At 35.1% G+C, this 24,216-nt stretch overlaps 1 protein-coding gene across 4 annotated transcripts in view; it reads left to right on the top strand.

Moving 5' to 3' along the window:
- The window catches only part of LOC126978610 (sodium-independent sulfate anion transporter), a 60,124-nt gene that overhangs the window by 6,480 nt on the left and 29,428 nt on the right, over window positions 1–24,216 (top strand). For 2 of the 4 annotated variants that reach the window (XM_050827580.1, XM_050827579.1), the window contains exon 1: window positions 3,008–3,130. The exons of the other annotated variants lie outside the window; for them this stretch is intronic. In XM_050827580.1, the coding sequence (XP_050683537.1) occupies window positions 3,051–3,130 (80 nt within the window). In that variant the 5' untranslated portion in view covers window positions 3,008–3,050. Of the gene's footprint in view, window positions 1–3,007; window positions 3,131–24,216 lie in introns of those variants that run through there. 4 annotated transcript variants of the gene reach the window in all.

Here is a 24,216-nt window from a genome sequence, read left to right as displayed (position 1 = left end):
ACGTAAACATCGCCCCAAAAGACTTACTAATTCGACTTAGCCGTAAGTATCACATTTTGTATGAAATCCATCCCAAAAGAAGTTTCACTTCAAGGAGTACAAAAAACATAACTAGTTTGAATTTAAGTGTTTTTGATCATTTCGAAATAAAAATTATTAATTCCAAATAAACAATGGTAGGTGACTATATTTTCGATAACATAACTTATGAGTGACGCATGCCAAACCGGGTCACAACAGGTATATTGATAAGAAACAACTAGGAAATACAATAAAGTAGGTGTTCTATTTGAAAATACTATTAAGATTCAAGGTTACTTAATGTATCGCAATAATATAAATGGTGATTAATAAACACACGACTAGTTTAAAAGCAGCTCGGTCGCTGATAAAAAAAAATAATTAAAATGAAGGCATAGCAAATTAATATGAAGCGAAGGCACTGCGTTCCATACTAAAATGACACTTAATTAATTTATATTATGTCTAGAGATAGCCTCTTGCTGTTAGGCATCGCATGACAACAGTCCAAGCTTATTACTTTAGTGTGCATGACAAGTTACGTCGCGATACGTATGTTACTTTGTTTTAGTGTGCGTGCGTTGCTGAAAATAGGGGATACAGTTCATTCCTTTTTTTTAATGAAAATGAGGGACGACATGAACAGAACGTTCAGCTGTTTGTAATTGATACGCTCTGCCGATTACAATGCAGTGCCGTTCAGGATTATTGAAAAACCCAAAAATTCTGAGCGGCAGTACAACTGCGCTCGTCACCTTGAGACATAAGTTGTGAAGTCTTATTTGCTCATTAATTTCACTAGCTTCGGCGCCCTTCAAACCGAATTACAGTAATGTTCACACATGACTGCTTCACGGCAGAGAGGAGCCTCCCACTGGTGAAAAGGTAAAAGTTCGCTGTTTTTCTGCGTGTTGTTTTGTTTGTTCTTTTTTATTTAGAGCATTGCTAACAATACCATCAGCTCAAACCAAAATACAAAAAAGAAAAATATTTAAATATTTTTTTCAACATACTCGAATACAAGACAAACCCCAGTCTTTAAATTTGTTGAAGTGTCTTTTCGGCGTGTTCACAGCTGTCATATTCCATCTAGAATGATCTATAAGTATTTAAATATAAGTGTATCAGAAAATAATACAATAATTAAATTGAGATAAATGTGGCAAAATCAGAAAATTAATAATTTCAGTTTGTAAAATAATAGAATATAAATTTTGTATTAATGCATTTGAAAGTCTTGCACTATTTATTTACTCAGCTAACGGCCGCCATGATATTACGTCATAGCTCATAACGTCAGTGTAATCGTAAACAAAGATCTGTCAACTGATCAACTTCTGTTGCTTTTGGTCGTTCTTGTATTATTTTAATTACCTAACTAGCGGGATTTTTTATTTCCGTCTTATAAAAGAAGTGCCGCGGCTTAAACTTTATGTATCAGTTGATTAAAACAATAAAAATAAATGTGAAATTTTATCACATATTGTATTTTTTTTTTGGAAAAGATTATTTTAACGCACTTTATTAGTGTTTACATGGCGAATGTCATGACAATAGAACAACAGCCGCGGCGGCCCGCGTTTTTGTCAATTAGGCGCGAAAATTTAAAATTCCATATTTAAATGACACAAAGTCGTTAATGCTATAGGTACCTTTACCACATAAAAGCTTCTAACAATTCTTTTAAATTATTTAACAATACGGCTTTACTCACGTTTTTGTCGGTGTCGGTACCGACTAGTTTCGGACCACTGATACTGAACTTCAGTAAGAGGTGGGACGTTATCGCGAACCCTCCACACTCACCCTGATGAAGGACCTCCGAATGGTCTGAAACTAGTCGGTATCGACACTGACTAAAACGTGAGTAAAGCCGTATTAATAAATCATTTAATAATGACGGACGAAAGTTTTAATAATTTAATTCTTTTAAATTCCTTTATACAATTGCTTTGTATATATTCTGGGATCATGTTGTAAAAGCATATACATCGCTAAACAAATCTTATTCTAACTAACTAACTCGACTCAACCGAGTTATAGGCAAAACAACATAATTCAGTTTGTTCCTGGTGTTACGAGTAACATAATAATTATCACAGTTTCTAGCGAAATCACTTATGTGTCTATAAACATACATAACACTAGCAAGGATATAATATTAAGTTGAGAAAGTGTTTATGGAAAAATAGCTGCCAATATTTGTTCATAATACCACCTCACATGACACATGTTTTATTGAAATGAATGAATGACATGCAAGATACAAGATATTGCGTAGTTAGTTGGTAGGATCTATGAATTTTCTTGTCGATAAAGTGTTCATTTGAGTAAAATCTTTTTAATTTAGTATTATTACTGTTATTACGGCAATGCAATAGTACTCCCGTATTCCATTATCTCTGGATCAGACGTCAATGACGTCACATCGTCGCTTTGTTACGGTGTGCAAAACAAGCACCACTATGAAATTATTGTTAATAAATAAACAACGATTTATTTTTAACTGTTATAATGATTAGAAATCAATGAAAGATTTTTACTTTTACTTACTTTTAAGTAAAAAAGGTATATATTTTTCTGGCAGTACTTATTATAGCGCTAAAGAATAACAGAAACTACAGAAGTATTAACAACAAAAGTCAAAACGTAACAATGAAATCTTCAAACAAAGCAGTGATAATACAAAAACACACACACGACATGTAACGGCAATGAAACTGCAAACTGTACTGACACAATAGGACGAGCGTGAGGGGCTGGAAGGGGTACGGGAGGGGGCTTCACGTTCCAGCGAAGGTCCAAAGATAATGTGGCCGTGTTAGAAAGAAAGTAATATTAATAAAAACTTGTGATAGAAAGTAAGAGTAGACATTTAAAGCTATAGACCAACACAACTAGGCCGGTAAGCTTTCTCCTTGAACCGCACAATGTCAAATGACCTATAGTCCTGTACTAACAAAACGTAAGTGCGCGTTCAGTCGGTATTCAGACACAGAACGTGCAACGCGAGCCGAAAAACTACAAAAATGACGAATTGTTCCGTTTTGTGGTGTAAGCATCGAACAGAAGCTCCAACCAAAGCTCACTGTAACATTACGTATGACCGGTGAGTACAATTGACTTACTTTACTTATGAAATAATACATATTATTAAAACGTATGTTATTGTGTATAATGCAACCAAATCATAAGAGTTACTGCAACAACACACCTATCATTGAACTTGGTCGTATAATGTTCAATGCAAGGACACGATGACGTGTTATACCGCTTTTGGCGGAAAGCGATGTGATTGGTTAATTTTGACCGCGTCATGGACGCCATGCCCATATGCCCGCAATAATTGGTTGACGAAGCCTCTGTAATGATAGTTTGTGTTGTATTGTTTTTAATAAATAGTAAAAGCCGCTAACATTCTTTATTTTCTCTGATAAGAAATGTGTATTTACCAGTAGAAGGCTTCTTAGCAGAGAATACCGGCTAGGTTGAACAACATTCTGTGAACGTCATAAAGCTACATCAGTTCTTATTAATGCCGTTAAGCAGTAATGTGTAGGCACACCTTCGGTCTGAAGAGCGCCCTAACTAGTGTAATTAGCTGCTCAGAATCTTTGAGTCTTTCAAGAATCCTGAGCGGCACTTCATTGTAATAGGCAGGGCGTATCAATTACCATCAGCTGAACGTCCTGCTCGTCTTGTCCCTTATTGTCATAACAAAAAAAAAACTCGTAAAGGGCCTTTGAAAAGGGGAAGAAGAACTGATAATAAACTCCCAGCCAAATATCATATTATTTCGTCTCAAAATTACTAGTGCAATTGCAATTTAGCTCAGAATTTTCAATAATCCTGAGCGTAATTTAAACGGGCTCGTTGTATAAATTACCAATAGGTGAACGCTTTTCTCGACACTTATGGCATATGTAGAAAACAGTTTAATAATTTTAAACATTAATTAATTATTTGGGGTCGAAAATCACATAAATCTTAGGCTCTAATTGTGCCCTCAACGTGGGAACGTGGGAACGATCCTCAGAGGGTTCAGGCAGCTCACATCTTCTGCCGTAAGTAAAGGTACTTTAAGACACTCAAACCTGATACTGGCAATGGCTTCGCAGACCAGTAGGATGTGTTTGGGGTCTTCAGTGGCTTCACAGCAAAATATGCTCATGTTTGATTCACTGAGACCCATTTGGGCTATATGCCCATTCAGCTGACTATATATACCCTGAGAAGAACCCGTAAGGGTTCTCAGTTATCTCCTGTCCAGAATTCAGCATTGTTTAGCCCGCTTACGTTGATAGGTGGCCAGGAGCAGCTTAGCTTTCTGATAGCCTGGTAACGAGAACCATTGACTGGCTGCTTCAAGCATTTCTTGATTCCTTGACTCACGGTTTTATACATTTATTTTAAACATAAAAGCAATTCCTTATCATTCAAGAAAGCGGAAACATGTGATCTCATGAATAATTCATAGATAATTAGAAATAATAAACGGTAATACAATGTCAACGTTAACTATTTACAACTTGTTTGTAAACTTGTCTTCTTGTTCCGCAAGCTAACAAGTTTCACACGAACTGACAAGCGACAATACTCATACACAACCTAATCAAAATTTCAGCTTTCCTGATTTCAATGCACCACACACTTCGCAGGAATCGCTACACAGTTTGAAAACGTCTAGTATATATTGTAAGACTCGTTTTGCGAACTACTGTCTGGCTTCTCGGGTTTGGCACACAATCCATACCAGGAAAGAAGGAAGTGTTATAGTTTTAGCTCATGAATGATAATAAAAAGGTTAACAACATAATTCCATATGCTAGGATGTGGATTAGTGTTAGGCATACTTCACAAAGCTTTTTGATTATGTAATAAGAACGCGGTGCTCCCGGCATGCGCGTGCAACACAACCGCTTCGCTCGATAGATCATCCCCGACTGCTTGCTCTGCGCTCGCCCGGCGCCTGCTCTCGCCCGCACTCGCACCGACATATAAGATAATATTATAGACCAATGTTTCCCAAATGTTGTTCTGCCGTGGTGCCGGTAATTTTCACATTTCCACTTGGTGACCCACGTAGTACCTACTTTTAGATAAAATAATACATATTTAGTAACCGTAAAAATTACCTATTTATATACCTTAGATACGTATAGATATTTACGATGCGTCCATCATTATAGTAGGTATTATTTTAACACAAGGAGCCGGTATTTTATTTTCATGACCCGCTACCGGGTCGAGACCAGGCAAATTGGAATCCCTCATATAGACTATTGTGTAAAAAACTAATTACCTTTACGATTGTGTTAAAAACACTGTTTTATAATGAGCGTTAATTGTAACGAATTGGACGTGAATTACAACCAATGAAGTCAATAATCAATGATGACTATCAATAAATATAAATACTATTCTTCATTCTTGATGAAATAATTTGGAAACAATTTGGTTGTATTCTGCTGTACCTCTCTGTGTGTTTGCTGCTGAGGTCTGTAGAGCGTACTAAGACTTTGCTCAGACTTTACTTACGTAAAACTTAGCTTTGTTCAAGCTTAGTGCAATCTATGATTTGGTATTAAGGCGACACTAAATGCCAGCGACCTTGAGCGATATGAGTTCACGACTGCCGGCCCGCCTATCTATCTATGTAACAAAGGCAATATTTTCAAAATTGTTGCGTGGAAAACAGTTTATATGCTTACACTCCTCGTTACTAATTTGAATAAATGAACCTACACAAAAAAGTACAAGCTATAAGAATAACGTTTCTGAGAGAAGTACCAAAAAAATGCGTCACGCCATGCCAAAAAACTTGTTTAACTTCAAAGAAATGTGGTTGTTCAAAAAGGCTCGGCAGTGTTAACTATAACCAACAGCAAGCATTAGCACCTACAAATAAGACTTAAGGATATGTGTAACAGGATTAAGTAGTGTTCATAGCTCGAAATGCTATATTTTCACCACAAAACTTGTCTAAAAACACCATGTTTGCGTGTTTTCTGCTTAATCCTCGCCTTAAATCATATAACAACTTAGCCTCATAAGCACCAGTGTTAGGCTCCTTTGCACAGGATACCGGCTTGATTATGGGTACCACAACGACGCCTATTTCTGCCGTGAAGCAGTAATGTGTAATCATTATTGTGTTTTGGTCTGAAGGGCGCCGTAGATAGTGAAATTACTGGGCAAATGAGACTTAACATCTTATGTCTCTAGGTGACGAACGTAGTAGTAGTGCCACTCAGAATTTTAGGTTAGGTTTTTTAAGAATCCTGAGCGGCACTGCATTGTAATAGATAGGGCTTATCAAATATCATCAGCTGAACGTCCTGCGTCGTCTCGTCTCGCCTCGAATTTCGATCGATTCGAAGATGCTAAAATCTTATGTCGACGAGCGCAATAATTGTAGTGCCGTTCAGCGTTATTGGGTTTTACAAGAATCCTGAGAGGCAATGTAGTGGCAGGGCGTAATCCCCATTAAAATCCGTTCATTAGTTTAGGAGTCGATCGCGGACAAACAACGTGTCATGTAATTTATATATATTAAGATTATACAATTTTATGTAGCCCGCGCAGAACCAACCAAGAACCATGCTTCACTATCCTCTATATATTTTAATCTACCACACTAAAATAGGCTTTCTTTGTCAAAGAAGCTTAAATATACTTCTCGAATTTGTGCATGAATATTATTGTGGTAGAGTATTATTTCGTGCAAGCCTTTGGTTTTGTATTTTAATATCCATTAAATAGGTCTTGCGTGCATGAATCGTGACATAATTTCAATTAAAATGGTCGATTAGAGATGCGTATTGTTCGAAAATTTTTGAATGGATACTAATAAAACAATGGCTCATTCTTGTCATTAACTGTTTCATTTTGTGTTATGTCAATAAGGAAAAAGTTAGTTTTGTATTATTTTTAAAAAAACTTCCTGAGTTGACGCAATAATTGCATACATACAGTCATGCAGCCGATATTAATACCATATTTATGCTGCAGAGGGCTATTTATAACTTAGGTGATAAAACAATATTAGTAAAATTTTAAGAAATAAAATTAAACCGTTGTTTCTCAATATATAATTCTTGACAATATTATGTCCATATACATAAGTAAATTTTCTAGAGACTGTCACAATCATAATGTTAGCACCGGGAACAAACATAAACTTAGTATGCCTACTACTCGACTAGGTCGAGTTAGTAAGTCTTTTGTGGGGCGGGTGTAAGGTCTTTTGTATGCTTTAAAAATCCCAGCATAATCCCAAAATTTTCAAAAAATTCTCCGCTGAGCTCCAACTAGATACTATTATGTATGTAGTTAAAACCTACCTTGGCTGATACCGACTTAACCTCTTTAATAAACCTCCTCTTTTTGTGAAGTCGATTAAAAAGACGTCTATGTGGTAAAGGTATATATAAATTACTATAGCATAAATTACTTTCTTAATGATACCACGGATTGGGAATAGAGACTCCACCGTCAGGCTATTTAAATTATAAATTTGATTGTATCAAAATCTTATTTAAAAAAAAAGAAGCCCGCTGAATATCATGCGCTCGTTCTTGTCAGGTCTGAGTCATTTCCGAATGGGTGGCAGTTTTTGACATTCAGTGACATCATATCCATCATATTTAAAAAAAAATATTAAAACGATAATATTAATTTCGTTCCTACTCAAGTTGTCATTGTGATATATTTTTATCTAAACGTGCAAAAATATTGACGTCAGGAAGTACAAAATCCCCTATGTGTGATAATTCTATCAAAATATAAGTATCTAAACTAACCACTTGAGATTATCTCGCACTTGATGTCAATCTGATACAAGACGAAAGATAACTTATTCTAACAAGATAACCGGTCTCCCGTTACTGTGATATCTCTAAATTCGTATTTGTATAAACTCAACCTACTTTGACTAATGGATCAAGGATTCCGTATATAAAGGTCATAGCTCATTAGACCAACCCAGCACAAGATACGCACCGCACCGACTCGCTTCGAGCGGTTACTAATGTTTATTATCAAGTTTTATTGACATACGCGCACAGTCACTGAAACGCCTTTCGTCGGCAAGTCGGCAAGTTGATAGCTCGGTGATAAAGCTAGGCTAGAAACCGGTTGATAATTATTTCGGTTTAAAGAAATTTATTCTCAAAAGGTTTAACATAAAATCACATACATGAGAATTTAACATAATTTAACGATTTTAAACCGTTAAGATTGGTTTGTATGATATATTATTTCGTGTAGAAAGTAAAAAGTTGTTGTACGACCCTTATCAACAGACTATTTCTGCAAAATTATAAACTTCTTGCAAAAGATCCGCTGATTTCGTCCAGTCATCGCAAAAATTACAACTGTCTAATTCCTACCGCTGAATTTCACCTTCGCATGACACACCACTAATTCGGATATCATCTCCATCATCTGGATGTGTAGCATTGCTCCATAGTGCGGTTTCAAAGAATTTTTTCCACGGCAACCAAGCTGTAGAATGAGCTTAACTTTGCGGTGTTTCTAGAACAAAACGACTGGGTTCTTTCGACAAAAGCGCGTATCTCGTCTTAAAACGCCGGCAACGCTCCTTTAATTCCTCTGGTGTTGCAAGATAATATGGGCGGGCAGTGATCACTTAAGATCAGATAACGCTCGTATGTCCTGCCCGTTCATAAAAAAACTGTGCTCTGACAAATGACTAGGGTAATGGAAATACGGTTCTCAATCGGCTCATTCAACAAATCCTTTATAATTGAACTTAAAAAAGCAAGAACCATAAAATTTTGGTAAAAGATGGAACAAAACCTAATAAAAAGTTCTCCTTCTACTTAAAAGTTAATCAGTTCTATTTATTCGGTCTCTTTTATCCTCTTATCTTATCCACCAAGTAGACCAATACTAAGTAGTCGAACGACCAGGCGGTGTGTGTCGGGTGGCGGTTGTCTCTAATGAGCTATGACCTTTAAATGCGTATTTTACTAAGCCATGTTTAACCCTGAAAACCTCTAAGACGACAACAGAAATACAGCCACTTATAAACATTGTCACTGTTTACATGAAACATAATAACAATTCTGGAACACAAAAATAATAGTTTCAAAAACAATTCAAAAACAAGAAAACCAAACTACAAAGTAGAATATAATTTTTAAGAAGCATAAATTATGAAAAGTTGTTTCTGTTTCCTGGGAAAATTCCAATTAATACTTACTTAAAAGTTTTAGTTCCTTACTTTTAATTTCAGTGTGTCACACAATATCACTTTATAATTTATTGCTATCTATGAAACTATAAACTTATGGTCTTATTCATAATGCCGTATCGGAGGTTTAAAGGGTCGTTATAAGCCAACAAGTCCTCGATACCGAAAAAATGGCCGACCTGACGGTCGGTCAGTTATTTCGTATTTGACGTTGGATCTTTGACGTCAGTCAGTTAATCCTATTAGGCTGGTGTCACAAAATTTGAATTTATTGAATTATTCAATTATTGTTTCTACTTCAACAAAAATCAAATCATGTGGACTAAACGAATAAAACCACATAACGCGTTCCTAACATCGGCGATAATACCCTCATTGTTGCATTGCATAATTGAAACTTTCCCGCGTTAATCTAACTTAGTTGTTTTGTTGACATTTATGACAGCTTATCTCCTTGACAAAATTTTGACATGACGTTTTTTTGTCCGTAATGTGAACATTGTATACTATAGATTACATAATAGTTGTCGGAGGTGTAACAAACGATAATGAGTTAAGAATTTTATCGAACATTCGATAGACTTAAAACACGTTTGAATAAATAGAAAGAAAATAATTTATTCTGAAACTTTAATAGACAAGTAGACTTATTTATAAATTTATATTAAAATGCAGAATTGGAATTCACCTCAGCATAATACTGATCATACCCACAGGTGATATGATCAGCGCTGGTCTTCCGGAGAACCCCAGATAGCCTAGCGGTTGTTACCATACTAAAATAATAACATCCTAATAAAAAAGTAATAAAAACAAAACAAAAATTACATAAAAATTTCGTGAACTGCAATTCAACATTTTAGTAATATAATTAGGAACAATAAAATAGAAAAAAATAATTGCGTGATGAATAAGAATATCTGTAAAAAGAACTCATGAACTCTAAAAAGAATTACTGGTCGTATAATTTATTTTTAAATAGCACTAGTGTGAAGTAAAAGATTTCCCGTACTTTTTGATGAGTATTAAGGAACATTTTAGTTTACTACGAAAACCTTGTTTATAGAAGGTTCCTTATTGGAGAGGGGATATTATTCCATATTTTGAAACTTCCTGTGAAAGCAAGAAATATTATGTGTTTGCACAAATATGTGTGTTTTTATCGTTCTAATAAATAACTATAAACAAAAAGATTTACTTTCAATAGTCACGGAACTATACCATGGTACAATACAACACGAATGTAATTTTTATTAAGATGGCGGCCATATTGGTTATTTTAATTGTAAATATATCTGTCGTCATACGAAACTTCTAGTACAGACTCTGCTACCATTTAAGTTGTTTAACTACTTAATGTGCGTACCACAGCTGTTTAACTAATGAAGTACGGACGTCGGATACGAAATTGTTTTTCCTGACCGGTTGTATAAGAGCATATAAGACTGGACTTCGAAAGAAAACCAAAAGCTTTCAAAATGTGGTCCTCCCACAAAATGCCCTACATCAGTGGGATCCAGATTTTTTCTAATGTCGAGGTAAGGAGCTCGTCGGCTCTATATCTTGGCCAAGACCCACAGCATGAGAGGCGAAGGTTTGAAAAAAGAAATCGTGGCTGCGATACTGAATGGACAAATATTTTAGAGAGTTTGAGTTTGCGAGATTTATAGAGTATTTCATGCGCCTCTTCTTCATTCTCACAGCGCCATTTGTTTCCGAAGCGATGGTAGTGTTAGAAACAAACAGAATTCTAAAGTAATAAATTTTGAGAAAAGCATGAGGCATAAAAGGCGTGTTTCGAATGGCACAAAACAGACGAAGAGAGCTATCAAATGAATGAATGAATATTTTTATTACAGTATTAATTCAAGATCTTAAATTTATAGTAGTCTGTTTTATTCAGCTAATTTAAAACAGCACGCGAAAAGAGTTCTTATAATAAAAAAATCCTTAACACTATTTTTTTTTTGCAAATAGCCATTTAAACGGAAGTATAAGTTTAAGATTTCTCTATTTAATAGTTTTGAATGACAAGCCCTGTGACAGACAGACGGTCCGTTGTTTTCCTTTTGTGTGCAGATTCCTAATAATCACTAATAGCCTAAACACATGATCGGATTTGGTTCGGCCAAAGAGGGCCTTTAATTTAGATTATCTGTGGGTTCGGCCTTCGGACGCAGTCAGGTAGCGGACCATATTCGATTGTATGTCGCATCGTCCATCGGAAAACATCATTATTACAATCCAGACCGAGTACGACGGCGGACCTATTGATGCGAGGCCATACCAAATCCGACCATGTGTCTACCCTCTTAGTTTATCTATATAAAGATAGATTTCCACCTATGTATTGACTCATCCCGATGTCTCCGGAACGATAAAGCCCAGACTTGACACTTGGTAGAACTACTCCTTTTGGTGGAGTAGAGGTCAGCTGAGGACGGAATTTTCGAAATTTATTAGAGTTTTTTTTTATTATAACAACAACATCTGTCGGGTCTTTAAGTAATGTTATAAAGGCTTACACATGGTCTGCTAGTCCCACAATGTCGATCTAAAAGTATAATACTTACGACACATAAATGGCAATTATAAAGTCAAATGATATCATGTGATTGAACAGAAACTTCGTAACGATTGCAGGATAATCATTCGAGAATTTGCGTTTAGTTAACATAAGTTTTATTATAAATTATAACAACCTACTATTATAGATACACCTATATTCCTAGGTACATGAGGTACATACCGGTGGGCCGTGGGAGACTCCTTTGCACAGGGTGCCGGCTAGATAATTATAGGCGCCTATTTCTGCCGTGAAGCAGTAATGTGTAAGCATTATTGTGTTTCAGTCAGGTTTTCAAGAATCCTGAGCGGCACTACAGCTTAACGTGCTGCTCGACTCGTCCCTTACTGTAATAAAGAAATCGACTTGGACAGATTTTGATATAATGTTCAAGCAGTTTTTAATTATTAATAAGTAACATAACTTTATCAATAAATCATAACTTCGCTTTGATTAAGTTTTTACTTGTGTCGTGTTAACTCATGGTTTATTTAAACGAAAAATCGCGGATAAGAGCAGATCGGATTTTTTTTAATTGCAAGGCGACCGTTATAGAAACAATTGTCTGTGGTGATGATGACAAACGGACTGAAAGACGAAAAGCGGAAACCTTAATAATAGGTTAGGTATGTTGATATCCTTCATTGTTAGTATAGAACTAAATATTTAAAATCAAAAGTAGTTACTATATTACAATAATATATCAATTAAAATTAATCAATAAACATAAATTATTATAATCCACTATTTACAATATATTTGCACGAGTATTTTATAAATCGCAATTATCAAGTACTTAACATAAGTGCAACTCGTTTCTTACGGGTTACGGAAACGTCTAGAAGTATCCAGAATCGTCTAGACGCCCACATGAGTTTGTTTACGATTTTGTCAACGTTACATTTTAAAACATGTGCAGATGATTGAACTAATAAAGGAGAGAATACACAATTGCTTTAATTGCTTAACATTGTTCTGTGTTGACGTTGAAGTTGACAGGTCAAATGTCAATTAACAAAACTGAAATACCATGTTTATCATTGGCTACCGATCATGTCAAGAATCAAGGAATTTGATTTAAATCATCGCTCAATTACTACACGGCAACATTATCTCTGGACCTCTCTGGAAGGTGAAGCCCCCTCTCTTTCTCCTTTCACCCCCTCACGCTCGTTCTGTTGCGTCAGTACGGTTTGCAGTTACGTACATGTCGTGATATTTGAATAATAATAATATTATAATAAAAAGGTTAATTTGGTTCAATAAGTTTACAGAAATCTAATAACTAATAACAATATGGACATTAAATAACCAAAATGGTGTCTAGTCAGCATTATATTGGGAATTTTACTTCTCAACGCTGGTATTCTAGACACCGAGACACATACTTGGAGAATTAAATATTTATGAATTAAAATTTATATTTTAATATCAATTTGGGGGGATTAGTCCCCCAAGTCTACTGCTCCCATAAACATTGGCAATTTTCGTGCTATCGCTGTTTTGTTATTGACGTTTTCATTATTAAATTTGACTTTTGTTGTTATAGTTAAGTATGTAGTTTCAGTTATTGCCAGAAAAAAAAATACATTATTTTTTTGTTTTTTCAACTTCACAACACAACACCTTTAAACCTTCCGACTGCAAAAATAAATAGTTGTTTATTTATTAATAATATCGAAGTGAAACTTGTATTGCATCCGGTAACAAAGCGACCATGTGACGTCATTACCATACTTTCAGATACCACCTTACAAACACAGATCTTATATTAATTCATAGTATCATGTTGTCAACATTGGTCTACCTAGGATGAAATATCAACTGGATTTACCTAACAAGAATTTGGTCCTAGTCATAAGGCACCAACTAACCAACTTGTATGAAAATCAACGTTCCGGGGTTTATAAGACCTGAAGACTGGCCTACTAGAAGTATCAGTTTTCAGTCTATCAGTTTTAGAAGACAAGGGCTACCCTAAACGACACACCCAACGTAGTGTTTAAATTCTCTTTGGACACACCGACATCGAGTCGTTTAAGAAACCTCTAGAACAAAATGTAGTATTTTTAAACGCATTTGAGTGTCGGATTTTGTTTGTAACGCATAATATATAACTAAACTTTGAGATTTTTAATATCACACAAAACACAGTAAAAGTCAAGGAGTGATCTGTCATCAGTTAGTTCAACTTATTATTTTTAAAACACGCTCATTATACTTTGCGGATTTATCTGACGGCGATATGTCATTGCGGTGACACTGACAACTTGCAACTTATATAAAAATATTGATTGAACGTAAATGTCAACGTATTTGGTCCTCTGCGCTGTCATCTATTTGTGCCTTATAAGTTGCTTGGAATTTATTATTGAAGTTATACTACTTTAGGCGGGTTATTAAAAATGATGAGAGTGAAATTTTAACATGCGTGCGCATCACTGTAACACAAAAGTAACGTTGACGTTGCATCCTAAAATTTTCTGACGTTTCCATCATTCGTTATGTTGTTTTGGTATCTTCGTCCATTATTAGGACAGGCAAAGGGTTCAAGTCCATACAGCCATATTCTGTATATTTAATAATTAGCGAGAATAAAACTCACAATATTTTTGGATAATTATGGATTACCGCAAAACGCCTAATTCAACAAATTTTCTTATTGATTGATGTAAAGGTGCTGGGTTACTGATTATTTTTATTATTATGATTAAAATTTATGAAATAATCTAGGTTAGGTACAAAGAGCTTATATTTCTGAGAGAACTTTTAAAGTGACGCATAACAATAGAAACTACAGAACTATTAACAATAAAAGTCAAAACGTAGTAATGAATACTATAAAACAAAGCATTAAAAACACGAAAATATCATGACATGTACCTATCGCTAATGAAACTGCAAACCGTACTTACACAATAGGACGATCGTGAGGGGGTAAAAGGGAAACGGGAGGGGGCATTATATTCCAGCGAGGTCCAGTGTAATACATATTACTTCAATGCTATGAATAAATTAGTTTTATAATTCGTATTTAAATGACAGGCATAAGACTTGGTCGTAGATGATGAATTTCATTAATCATATCATTAATAACGCGTGTCTGATCGAGATTGATTTTATTCTTGAGTGTGAGTAGTCAATAGAGAAATTTCTTGTAATTACAGCAGTACAGTTAGCAACAGAAGTAATATTAGCTTTCACCTGCTATAGGTACCGCTCTCCGATTAAGATAAAGATTTTATTATTAATTTACTTCTTTGCACGCAGTTCTACCGTGTGTGTGTTAAGTTAGAAGAAGTGAGTAATAATGATAAAATTGGCTTCGAAGAAGCTGGACGTCATCAATAGAGCACGGCAATACTTCAAGCCGGCGTACATTCTAGCGCTCTACAAAGCGCAGGTGCGGCAACATTTGGAGTATTGATGTCATCTCTGGTCTTGCACACCCCAGTATAAGCTCGGACCATTTGACCGCGTGCAACGCAGAGCTGCTCGAATTGTCGGGAACCCATTGCGCTTTGAAAGGCTATATCACTTGGCGTTGCGTAGGAACGTCGGTGTCTTCTACCGCATTTATCACGGGGAGTGTTGCGAAGACCTGTTTGACCTTATTCCTGCCGCCAAATTCCACCTTTGCACGACACGCCACAACTTTGAGTAACATCCCCACCATCTGGATGTGTGGCGTTCCTCCACAGTGCGGTTTTCAAGGAAATTTCTTCAATGTACTACAAAGCTGTGGAGTGTGCTTCCTTGTGCGGTGTTTCCAGCACGATACGACACGATTACCTACAAAAAAAGCTCGTACACTTTCCGTAAAGGCCGGCAAAGCTCCTGTGATTCCTCTGGTGTTGCAAGACAATGTGAGCGGAGGTTATCACTTAAAATCAGGTCTCGTTTATCGTCCTCTTCCATAAAAAAAGGACGACACGTTATTACAAATGTACTAGGATATCAGAAGTATATAAGAGTTTATAAAATATTATGTAACCAAATAAAACTCGCCGCTATGAGCGGGTGCCGAATGCCGAGTACTCGACGTATTATGGATTCAGCGGCGCAATTCTCGGTCAAGGTCGCGTTAAGCCTCGAACTTCGACAATCGATCTTTTACGTCGACACTCAGCTTATACCAATTAAAAGTTGTTTTTCATGTCATTCCACTTAATTATTTAAAATACTGAAAATCATTCTATTTAATGATAGCTACTGAAATTTTTTCTGATGATTTTTAATTGTTATGATAATTGATTGAGTCATTGCCCAACCATGTATGTTACAGAGTCATACATTACGCATCTTTTGTTAAATTATTTCAAATTCCACCTCGAATGACTCACTTACAAAAAATCTAACAAAAAGTAACGATAACGGTTAATTTCCAATACAAGGTTAAATTCCAGTGCAAGAGGATATTTTTTTTTAATTTATTATGCAATAAACTAGGTAATTGCATAGTGCTATATAGCCTTAAACTTGAAAATCCTTCTAACATTCCTTAATGCTTAACAATTAAGCAGCATTTTTTTTATCGATTCTCAATATTAACGATTGTTTAGAAGTGGTAACTTCTATTATCCCAAAGTGTAAGTGAAAACTTATTTTACTGCTTAATCATTATTAAAGGTGGAATTGCATTGCGGCTCGAATCATCGACGATCAAGTCACTCCGATCGGCTAGGTTCTTTGGTGTTTCGTAGAGATGTGGGTTCTCTCAGATGCAGAGCTCTCTACCGCATTTATCACGGGGATTGCTCATAGGAGTGGTTCGCTGTAAGTCAACTGAATCGATAATAAAAAGTATGTTATTTTCATTTCGGATACCATAATCAAATTTTCATAAATAAATCATTTTAATATGTTGATAGTTCGTTATATTTTTACCGATCAAACCTACCTAGGTGGGCAAAAAAACGTTACCAGGCTTTAATAGTAAACAGAAACGATTATTGTTAAAAAATACTCAAACAATGTAGTGATTTGCACTTTTGTTAATAATTACATTTGATTCGATACACCTTTTTGTGTTTAAAGTACAATCAGATCTATATAAAGAATTTATTGTAAGAAACAATTGAATGTTACAAAAACCCAGTGGAGTAATAGCTGGAGAGAAAACCTATCCATCGATATCCGTACTTCGGTGTTTTATATCGATGTGATTCTACCCCCCTCCCACAAGCTCACAGTACAGACAGCATGTTTATTATGGTTTCGTATATATGTATTTGTTAAGTTAAATCTAGTAATTGTTTTGTTTGTCAAAGTTGGAAGGGTTTTTTTTCTCGACTAGCCTAATTGTACCAACATTATAATAAGAAATACTATGCATAGTGAATCAGTTATAATGAGGTATTATACTTTATTTGGCAATTTGGAAGCAAATACTTAATTGATTTCTCATTCCTAACAATCGTTAGGAACAAATTTTGTGTTTAATTTAAATTTACTTTTTTTAATACCACTCATTTTGAAAAATAAAAACATAAAATGAAAATATTTTTAAGAATTTATGTAACCTTTCATGTATTTGCAAACTGTACCGCCTCGTCCGAGTGACGTCACAATGCACAGATGCACAGTTAACTCATACGGGCTGTAGTTATCTATATTATCATGTTTAATCTAAAGCCTCGGTCACATACAGTATGTACTCGCTGCGATCACAGTAGAAATAACAAAAGCAAAAATAAACTTTGCGAGGGCTTAATCCCAGCGAGGTTTCGCATTGTGTGCCCGAGGTTAGCAACAACCTTTTCCATACAAACTTTCCTCGACTGTTTTCTACTTTTGTTTGAATCCTATATCAAAATATTTTTCGAAGAATGTCAATGTCAGCATTATTTGTGTAAATAAGTCCTTATCGCACTTATTTTTGACTCGCCCGCTACAGTTATATTGATCGAGTCTTTAGAATTCTAAAATCTGAGAAAACTATTATCTTAATTTGAGTTCCAAAGGAGACAAATATCTTTTTATGAATAAAAAAACAGTACCTTTCAGAGAAAACTTGAAGCAGCGAATCTTTGCAGTTTTAAGCTCTATTCAAACTGAGGCAAATAACACGCGGAATTCGAGACAGAAGTCGTTCGCGCCGTTGTGTCAGCTAACTTGTATGGACGTGTTAAAGTTGACGCGACTAGTCGCTCAAGTTAAAGCGAAACAAGAGCGGCACGCCCGGCGCGATTGTTTGATATCACAATGCATGATGTTTCTCCACTGTAGAACCAAAGATGACACGCGGGAAGTTTCGTCAGTTTTAGAGGCTAAGCGAGCGAGCGAATTGCTCTAAAACGCGTCCCACGTCCCGCGCGTTATTCGCCTCAGTTTGAACAGAGCTTAAAGCGGAGGAGCTCCTAAATTTTTTATATAGATAGTGTAGATATCTCATATGAATTACATATGTCGGTAGGAATGTTTAAATAAAAAACTATGTCGCGACAGCAAAGTATAATTTTCATGAATACCAATTTTTAGTTAATAATAATTAGTCACTTTCACAGCTTCGGGAAAAATAAGAATAACTTGTTAAATAAGAATTTTTAAAATAAATCGTTTTTGAAACCGTCATTCCATAAACTGTTAACGTTTTAGTTTTCGGGAGCGCGTCGCAGCTGCCACTCTGTATACTTATATATCGTGTAACGGTCGTAAATCTGACGCTCTCGTGTAACGTAAAATCTGACTATTCCGCGTGGCGTCCATACATATGCTTCTTCTTATATAGTTAAATATATTACTTAGATAATTTATACGAAAATATCGTAAGTTTGTTTTATTATATACCTCGAGTCCTTGAAAACAGCTGCATATCGACATTTTTCCATAACAGGTGTGACTATTATCAAAACAGGGAAGGATGTGTAAAGCTCTACATCATATATTGTATTGTTCGTGGGTACATGAATAGGTGAGTCAGACATTCTTGGGGCCATGGGAAGTCCAAAATAAAAACTAATAAATGTATTCACCCTATTTGTGAGGGTTGAGAAATTTGTTGTAATAAATCATTTCATGTTCTTTTATGTTGTATTTCTTTACAAATACTACCTCAGGTGGGCAGTAACTTACATTTGTCTGCGTTCCATTATTTAAGCACATTACAATAAAAAAAACATATTATTATTTGTCTTTTTGGTATGCTTAAAGGTACCTGAGTCGTATCGGTTGGGTAATATTGCAGCCGGCAAATAGTTACAAAAAGTGGCTGTACAAGGTAAAAGTACTTGCGAAAATTACGGCGAGATATACAGCTGCTACTAGATGTTTTAACGGTTCTGTACTTCAAAAGGAAAAAACGAAGGTTCACTTTGTTGTGTGTCCTCACATATGCATCAAGTTGAAATTAACTATAGGTAACGATATACTCAGTTGTACAGTACTGTACAACTCCTAAGTGAACATAAAAAAAAAACCGTCTATGCTGCAAAATATACGTTTGGGTATTTTGACCCTCTCAAGTGAATCAAAATTTATGGGATATTTTCCGTTGAGTTAGAACTATGAAATTTTACAAGTAATACCGTTTAAGTGTAGGAAAAAAATTGAAACTTAACATTTATTATCAAAGAAAATTTATTGAAGTAGGCGTTATTTTGCGGAAATCCATAATCATCCAAATGTTTTGAGTTTTATTGAATGTTAATTCCGCCGACTCAAGAGAGACTAGTGTCTCGCGCCAGAGTTTGACGAGTCAACATCTCCTGAGGATGCCGCGTGTAAAGGCGAAACACGTCTCCAATTGTTTGAAGTCGAATATTGGCGGAATTAACACTCGAGAAAACTCAAAACATTTGGATTTGAATTAGATGAAAAATTGTACGGAATCGTCGATGGGAGAGTTCGAATCGCTCTTAACCTTTTTTTTTATTAGAGGGGCAACGGTTAAGAGGCTCACGTGATTTAAAGTGGAAAAACAACCGCCCAATCGACATCCGTAATACAAAGGTCAGGAGATATGCTACCAGCCGTTGACATGGGAGTAGATATCTGTATAAGAATGAATGTTTATGTCAATATTATTATGAGTCGGAACTACAGTGTTTGGAAAAAACAACAGTTTGATATACCTAGACTCCCAATCGCCTATTAAAAGATCGTCAAAAAATGTCCGAGCGGCGTTGCATTTACTTATGCAGATAACATTAAAACATTCATTCAAATGAACGCCTTATTTCGTGGCAGTAATGTTCAAAGTCTAGTATACGCTCATTAGAAGCCCGGACGCGAACACGAGGCAAGAACATGTTGTTTTAATAATTGCAATATACTTATTTAGCAAAATGATTAAAAACGTCAAGTTAGCTACACAATGAAATGAAATACGACACTCAACGCTTTTTAAGATTAACACTTTGTCATTGCGTGGCGTTGTATTCAAAGCGCGGTCAAAATAAACGAAAACTGTCTAATAGACGCGTAGGTAGAGTTTTGCGTTACACAATTTGAGCGCGATTGTGAGTCTATTTGTCTATTGTACGTCAATGATCTTATTAAATCGATTTTACTCCCATAATCCAAGGTATTAAGCTCGCGCCTTTACTGCCTACGCGTCTATGAGGCAGAGTTTTTGTTCAGTTGTGTTTCGACCGCGCTTTGAATACAACGCTACGCAATGACGTTATGTTCAGTGAAAAACGATCCAAATAACAGCATAAGCAAACTTAAAAAGGATGGGGTGTCGTAAATTTCAGTTAATTGCCCCTTTAAATTAACAGAATGATCTTGCCTCGTGTTCGCGTCCAAGCTTCTAATATGCGTATAAAATAGACTTTGAACATTACTGAAACGAAATAAGGTGTTCAATTGAATGAATCTTTTAATGTTATCGGAAATTTTTGGATGACCTTTTAATAGGCGAATGCGCAATTTGTTTATTGTACTTGAATGAATAAGATGGAAGTTACACGCGCAAGTGTAATGGAAGGATCATATTTCAGTCAAGCAAATTCATATGAGCTGATATTATAAAGACATATTATTATGTGCATTCTCAAAGTCAAAACAATAATACAAGTACGCGTTGAAATGTTAATGATAAAATTAAATATACATTTTCTGGGAATCGTTGGCAGCTGTTAATTGTTAACAAATTATGTGTGTTAAGTGCAGGTAAGTAAGATAAGCCAAAGGTATACCGTAGGGCTGTCAATAACCTAACATTGACAATGTCAATTCTATTTTTGACATTAGCTTTCTCACGACATCGTAGTATAAAGATATAAATTCAGTTTTTTTAAGGAAACCTTGACCCAAACCAAAACTATAAAAAAATTAACAAAAAAACAACCGACTTCAAAAAAGCTTTTCCAAAACATTATATGCACTTAAAGTAAAAAAATAATTGCATGGGTATTCTACTACAGCTTAATAATCAATATAATGTATATAGTAACAATTTTTATTATTGCCAACCTAACCACACGGGAGGCACCGGCTTTCAAATAAAAAAGAATCATCAAAATCGGTTCACCCAGTCAAAAGTTCTGAGGTAACAAACATAAAAAAATACATAGTTGAACAAAGCATACAAGATTTTATCAACGATACGTCACTCGAATGGTTAGCTCAGTTGGAAGAGCGCTCGCACGGAACGCGAGAGGTCGCGGGTTCCAGTCTCGCATCGTTAATAAAATTTTGTTTTATTTATGTAATTGATCCCAGAAATAAGGGTTATCACTTTTAAACATAACAAATTGTTTAAAAAATACAGTCGAATTGTGGACCTCCATTTTTGAGCTCGGTTAAAAAACCCCCTGTTGCAATTCGTAAATTGAAATTGTATCAAGGCTACCCATTTTAACCTTCAGTTTGAAAGTGTTTTCTGTTTGATTTTCGTCGATCAACTACTAAATCCCCTACGATTTAAACTTTCTGAAGTCTGAACAGACTAGCAATGAAATCTAAGCGATGAAAATCTGTTCTACTGAAATTAGAAACCTCCCCACATTGATGGCTTCAATTCACTTGTTGAATGTCATCATAACATATTTGAACTTGTCAACTTCAATCTATTTATAACAATGACGTTCTATATTTTATTTATATTATAAAATTCTCTTGTCACAATGTTAGTTGTCAAAACTATTTTGTGAATGCGTTGATGTTTTTATGAAAGTTTATATATATTATCAGTAGGTCTTAAAATCTCTCGTAGTAATCTATTTTCACGCCAACTTATTTTTATTGCATTTTTTTATTTATTTACATGTCAGTACAAAGTTTGCCGGGTCAGCTAGTCCATTTTTAATAATTTACGGTTTGTGCTTAAACTTTTACAACTCAAAACACACGAATCTAAGTATCCATAATAAAGCTTAAATAAGATATAGAAAAACAGTACAACTTAATATCATATTAAACTAATATAAAAAATAATGTTGATTACCAATATTATATACAAATAAATGTGTGTGTGAGTTGTTTCTTCGTCTCCTATATAACCAATCAAGAGTTATGCAGATACTTTGTTAAGAAATTAATGGGAAAACTATGATGTATTCAGATTAAAAAAATTATGATGTATTCAGATTTGACAGGAAACACAAGAGAAGGGGCGGGGGCGTTTTGATATGTATTAAGAAATTACTTGCTGCGTTTATTTCACAGGACTCAAACTGCGAGCAAGTAGAATGTATATGGCTAACTATTCCGAAGGGTATATATTTAAGCAATCGCTCGCTACGTAGTGACAAGGATTTACATATTATAGCGGCATACATCCCCCCTAACTCGGATGCGAATAATTTATTACGTAACTTTAATAAGACCCTAATATCATTTTACGATAAACATTCGAATGATAATTTTCTCATAATAGGAGATTTTAATTTTTCTTTCATTTCATGGTATGGTAATGATAATAGTTACAGCATTACAAAATACTGTAACTCAGAATTATTAGAATCGGCATTGAGTTTACTAAATACTTACAATCTGATGGGATTAAAACAATATAATTTCAACAAAAATAGCTGTGGTAACATTCTTGATCTTGTCTTATCAAATATTTACTTACAGTGTAACATATGTAGCGATTCACTTGTAAATATTGACCACTTTCATAGTCCCCTGGTTATCGTCGTAAAAGACCTTTTTATGAAAGCCCTACAACCACATTTTTGCGTGATAAAGAAATTTTTTAAGGGTGACTATGAGACGATAAATTTAAAATTAAAAAATACAAACTGGTCCGACATCCTAAATGGCTCCGTTGAAGAGGCCGTGGATAATTTTTACAGAATTATTCATTCGCTCATAGAATCTCATATACCTGTTATAAAAATCTCCTCACGTCATCAATACCCGAAATGGTATACTCCAGCTCTAATTAATTCAATAAAAGAGAAGTACAAAGTTCACACTAGGTGGAAAAAGTTTAAAAATCCAGGAGACTATGCCATGTTCTCCTTGCTGAGAGCCCGAGTAAAGAGGTTGCAAATCGAATCATATACAAAATATATGAATCGTTGTCAGAGTAATATCAAAACTTCGCCTAAAGAATTCTGGAAATTTATTAAAAATAAACGCACTGATTCTGGTATTCCTCACAACATGTACTACGGAAGTAGTTTACTTACGAATGGACATGATATCTGCAATGCATTTAATGAATACTTTCAAAGTGTATTCCAACCTAGTGACCTAAATGATGAGACCCTGAACGAGGAATCAAATATTTCCGAAAATCTTCACACAATTGAGATCGATGAAAGAATACTTAGGAGGTTGTTTAGTAAATTGGATATCCGAAAGGGCGCCGGTACTGACGGTATACCAGCTATTTTTATAAAGAAATGTGAATCGGGCCTATTACCTCCGCTACTAACACTCTTTAAGCGCTCCATTAATGAAGGGACCTTCCCTAGATGTTGGAAGGAAGCCCGAATAGTACCAATACATAAAAAGGAATCAAAAACAAATATTAGTAACTATAGAGGTATCTCCATTTTGAATATATTTTGTAAAATGTTAGAAAAAATTGTATATGATCATATTTATAGAAATTGCCTACAATGCATCCCTATCAACCAACACGGTTTTATTAAATCTCGTAGTGTCCTTACTAACTTGCTTGAGTTCACTCATACCGTTAAGTGCGACATGAATGATAGATCACAAATAGATGTAATATACACAGATTTTGAAAAGGCTTTTGATAGAGTCAACCACAGTATACTATTAAAGAAGCTTTACGCAGTTGGAATCAGAGGGAACCTTCTTAGATGGACAGAATCGTATATAAGAAATCGCTGTCAGGCCGTCGTCCTCGGTGGTTTTAGATCAGACTTTGTTGAGGTGACTTCTGGTGTACCTCAGGGATCGCACCTGGGTCCTTTGTTATACAATATATATTTATATGACATCAGTAATTGTTTTGCTAGTTCAAACTTCTTGCTGTATGCTGACG

Source organism: Leptidea sinapis, chromosome Z (genome assembly GCF_905404315.1).
Source record: "Leptidea sinapis chromosome Z, ilLepSina1.1, whole genome shotgun sequence".
Classification (NCBI taxonomy): Eukaryota; Metazoa; Arthropoda; class Insecta; order Lepidoptera; family Pieridae; genus Leptidea; species Leptidea sinapis.
Note: the sequence above shows the minus strand (reverse complement) of the source record. Positions and strands in the feature narration are given on the sequence as shown.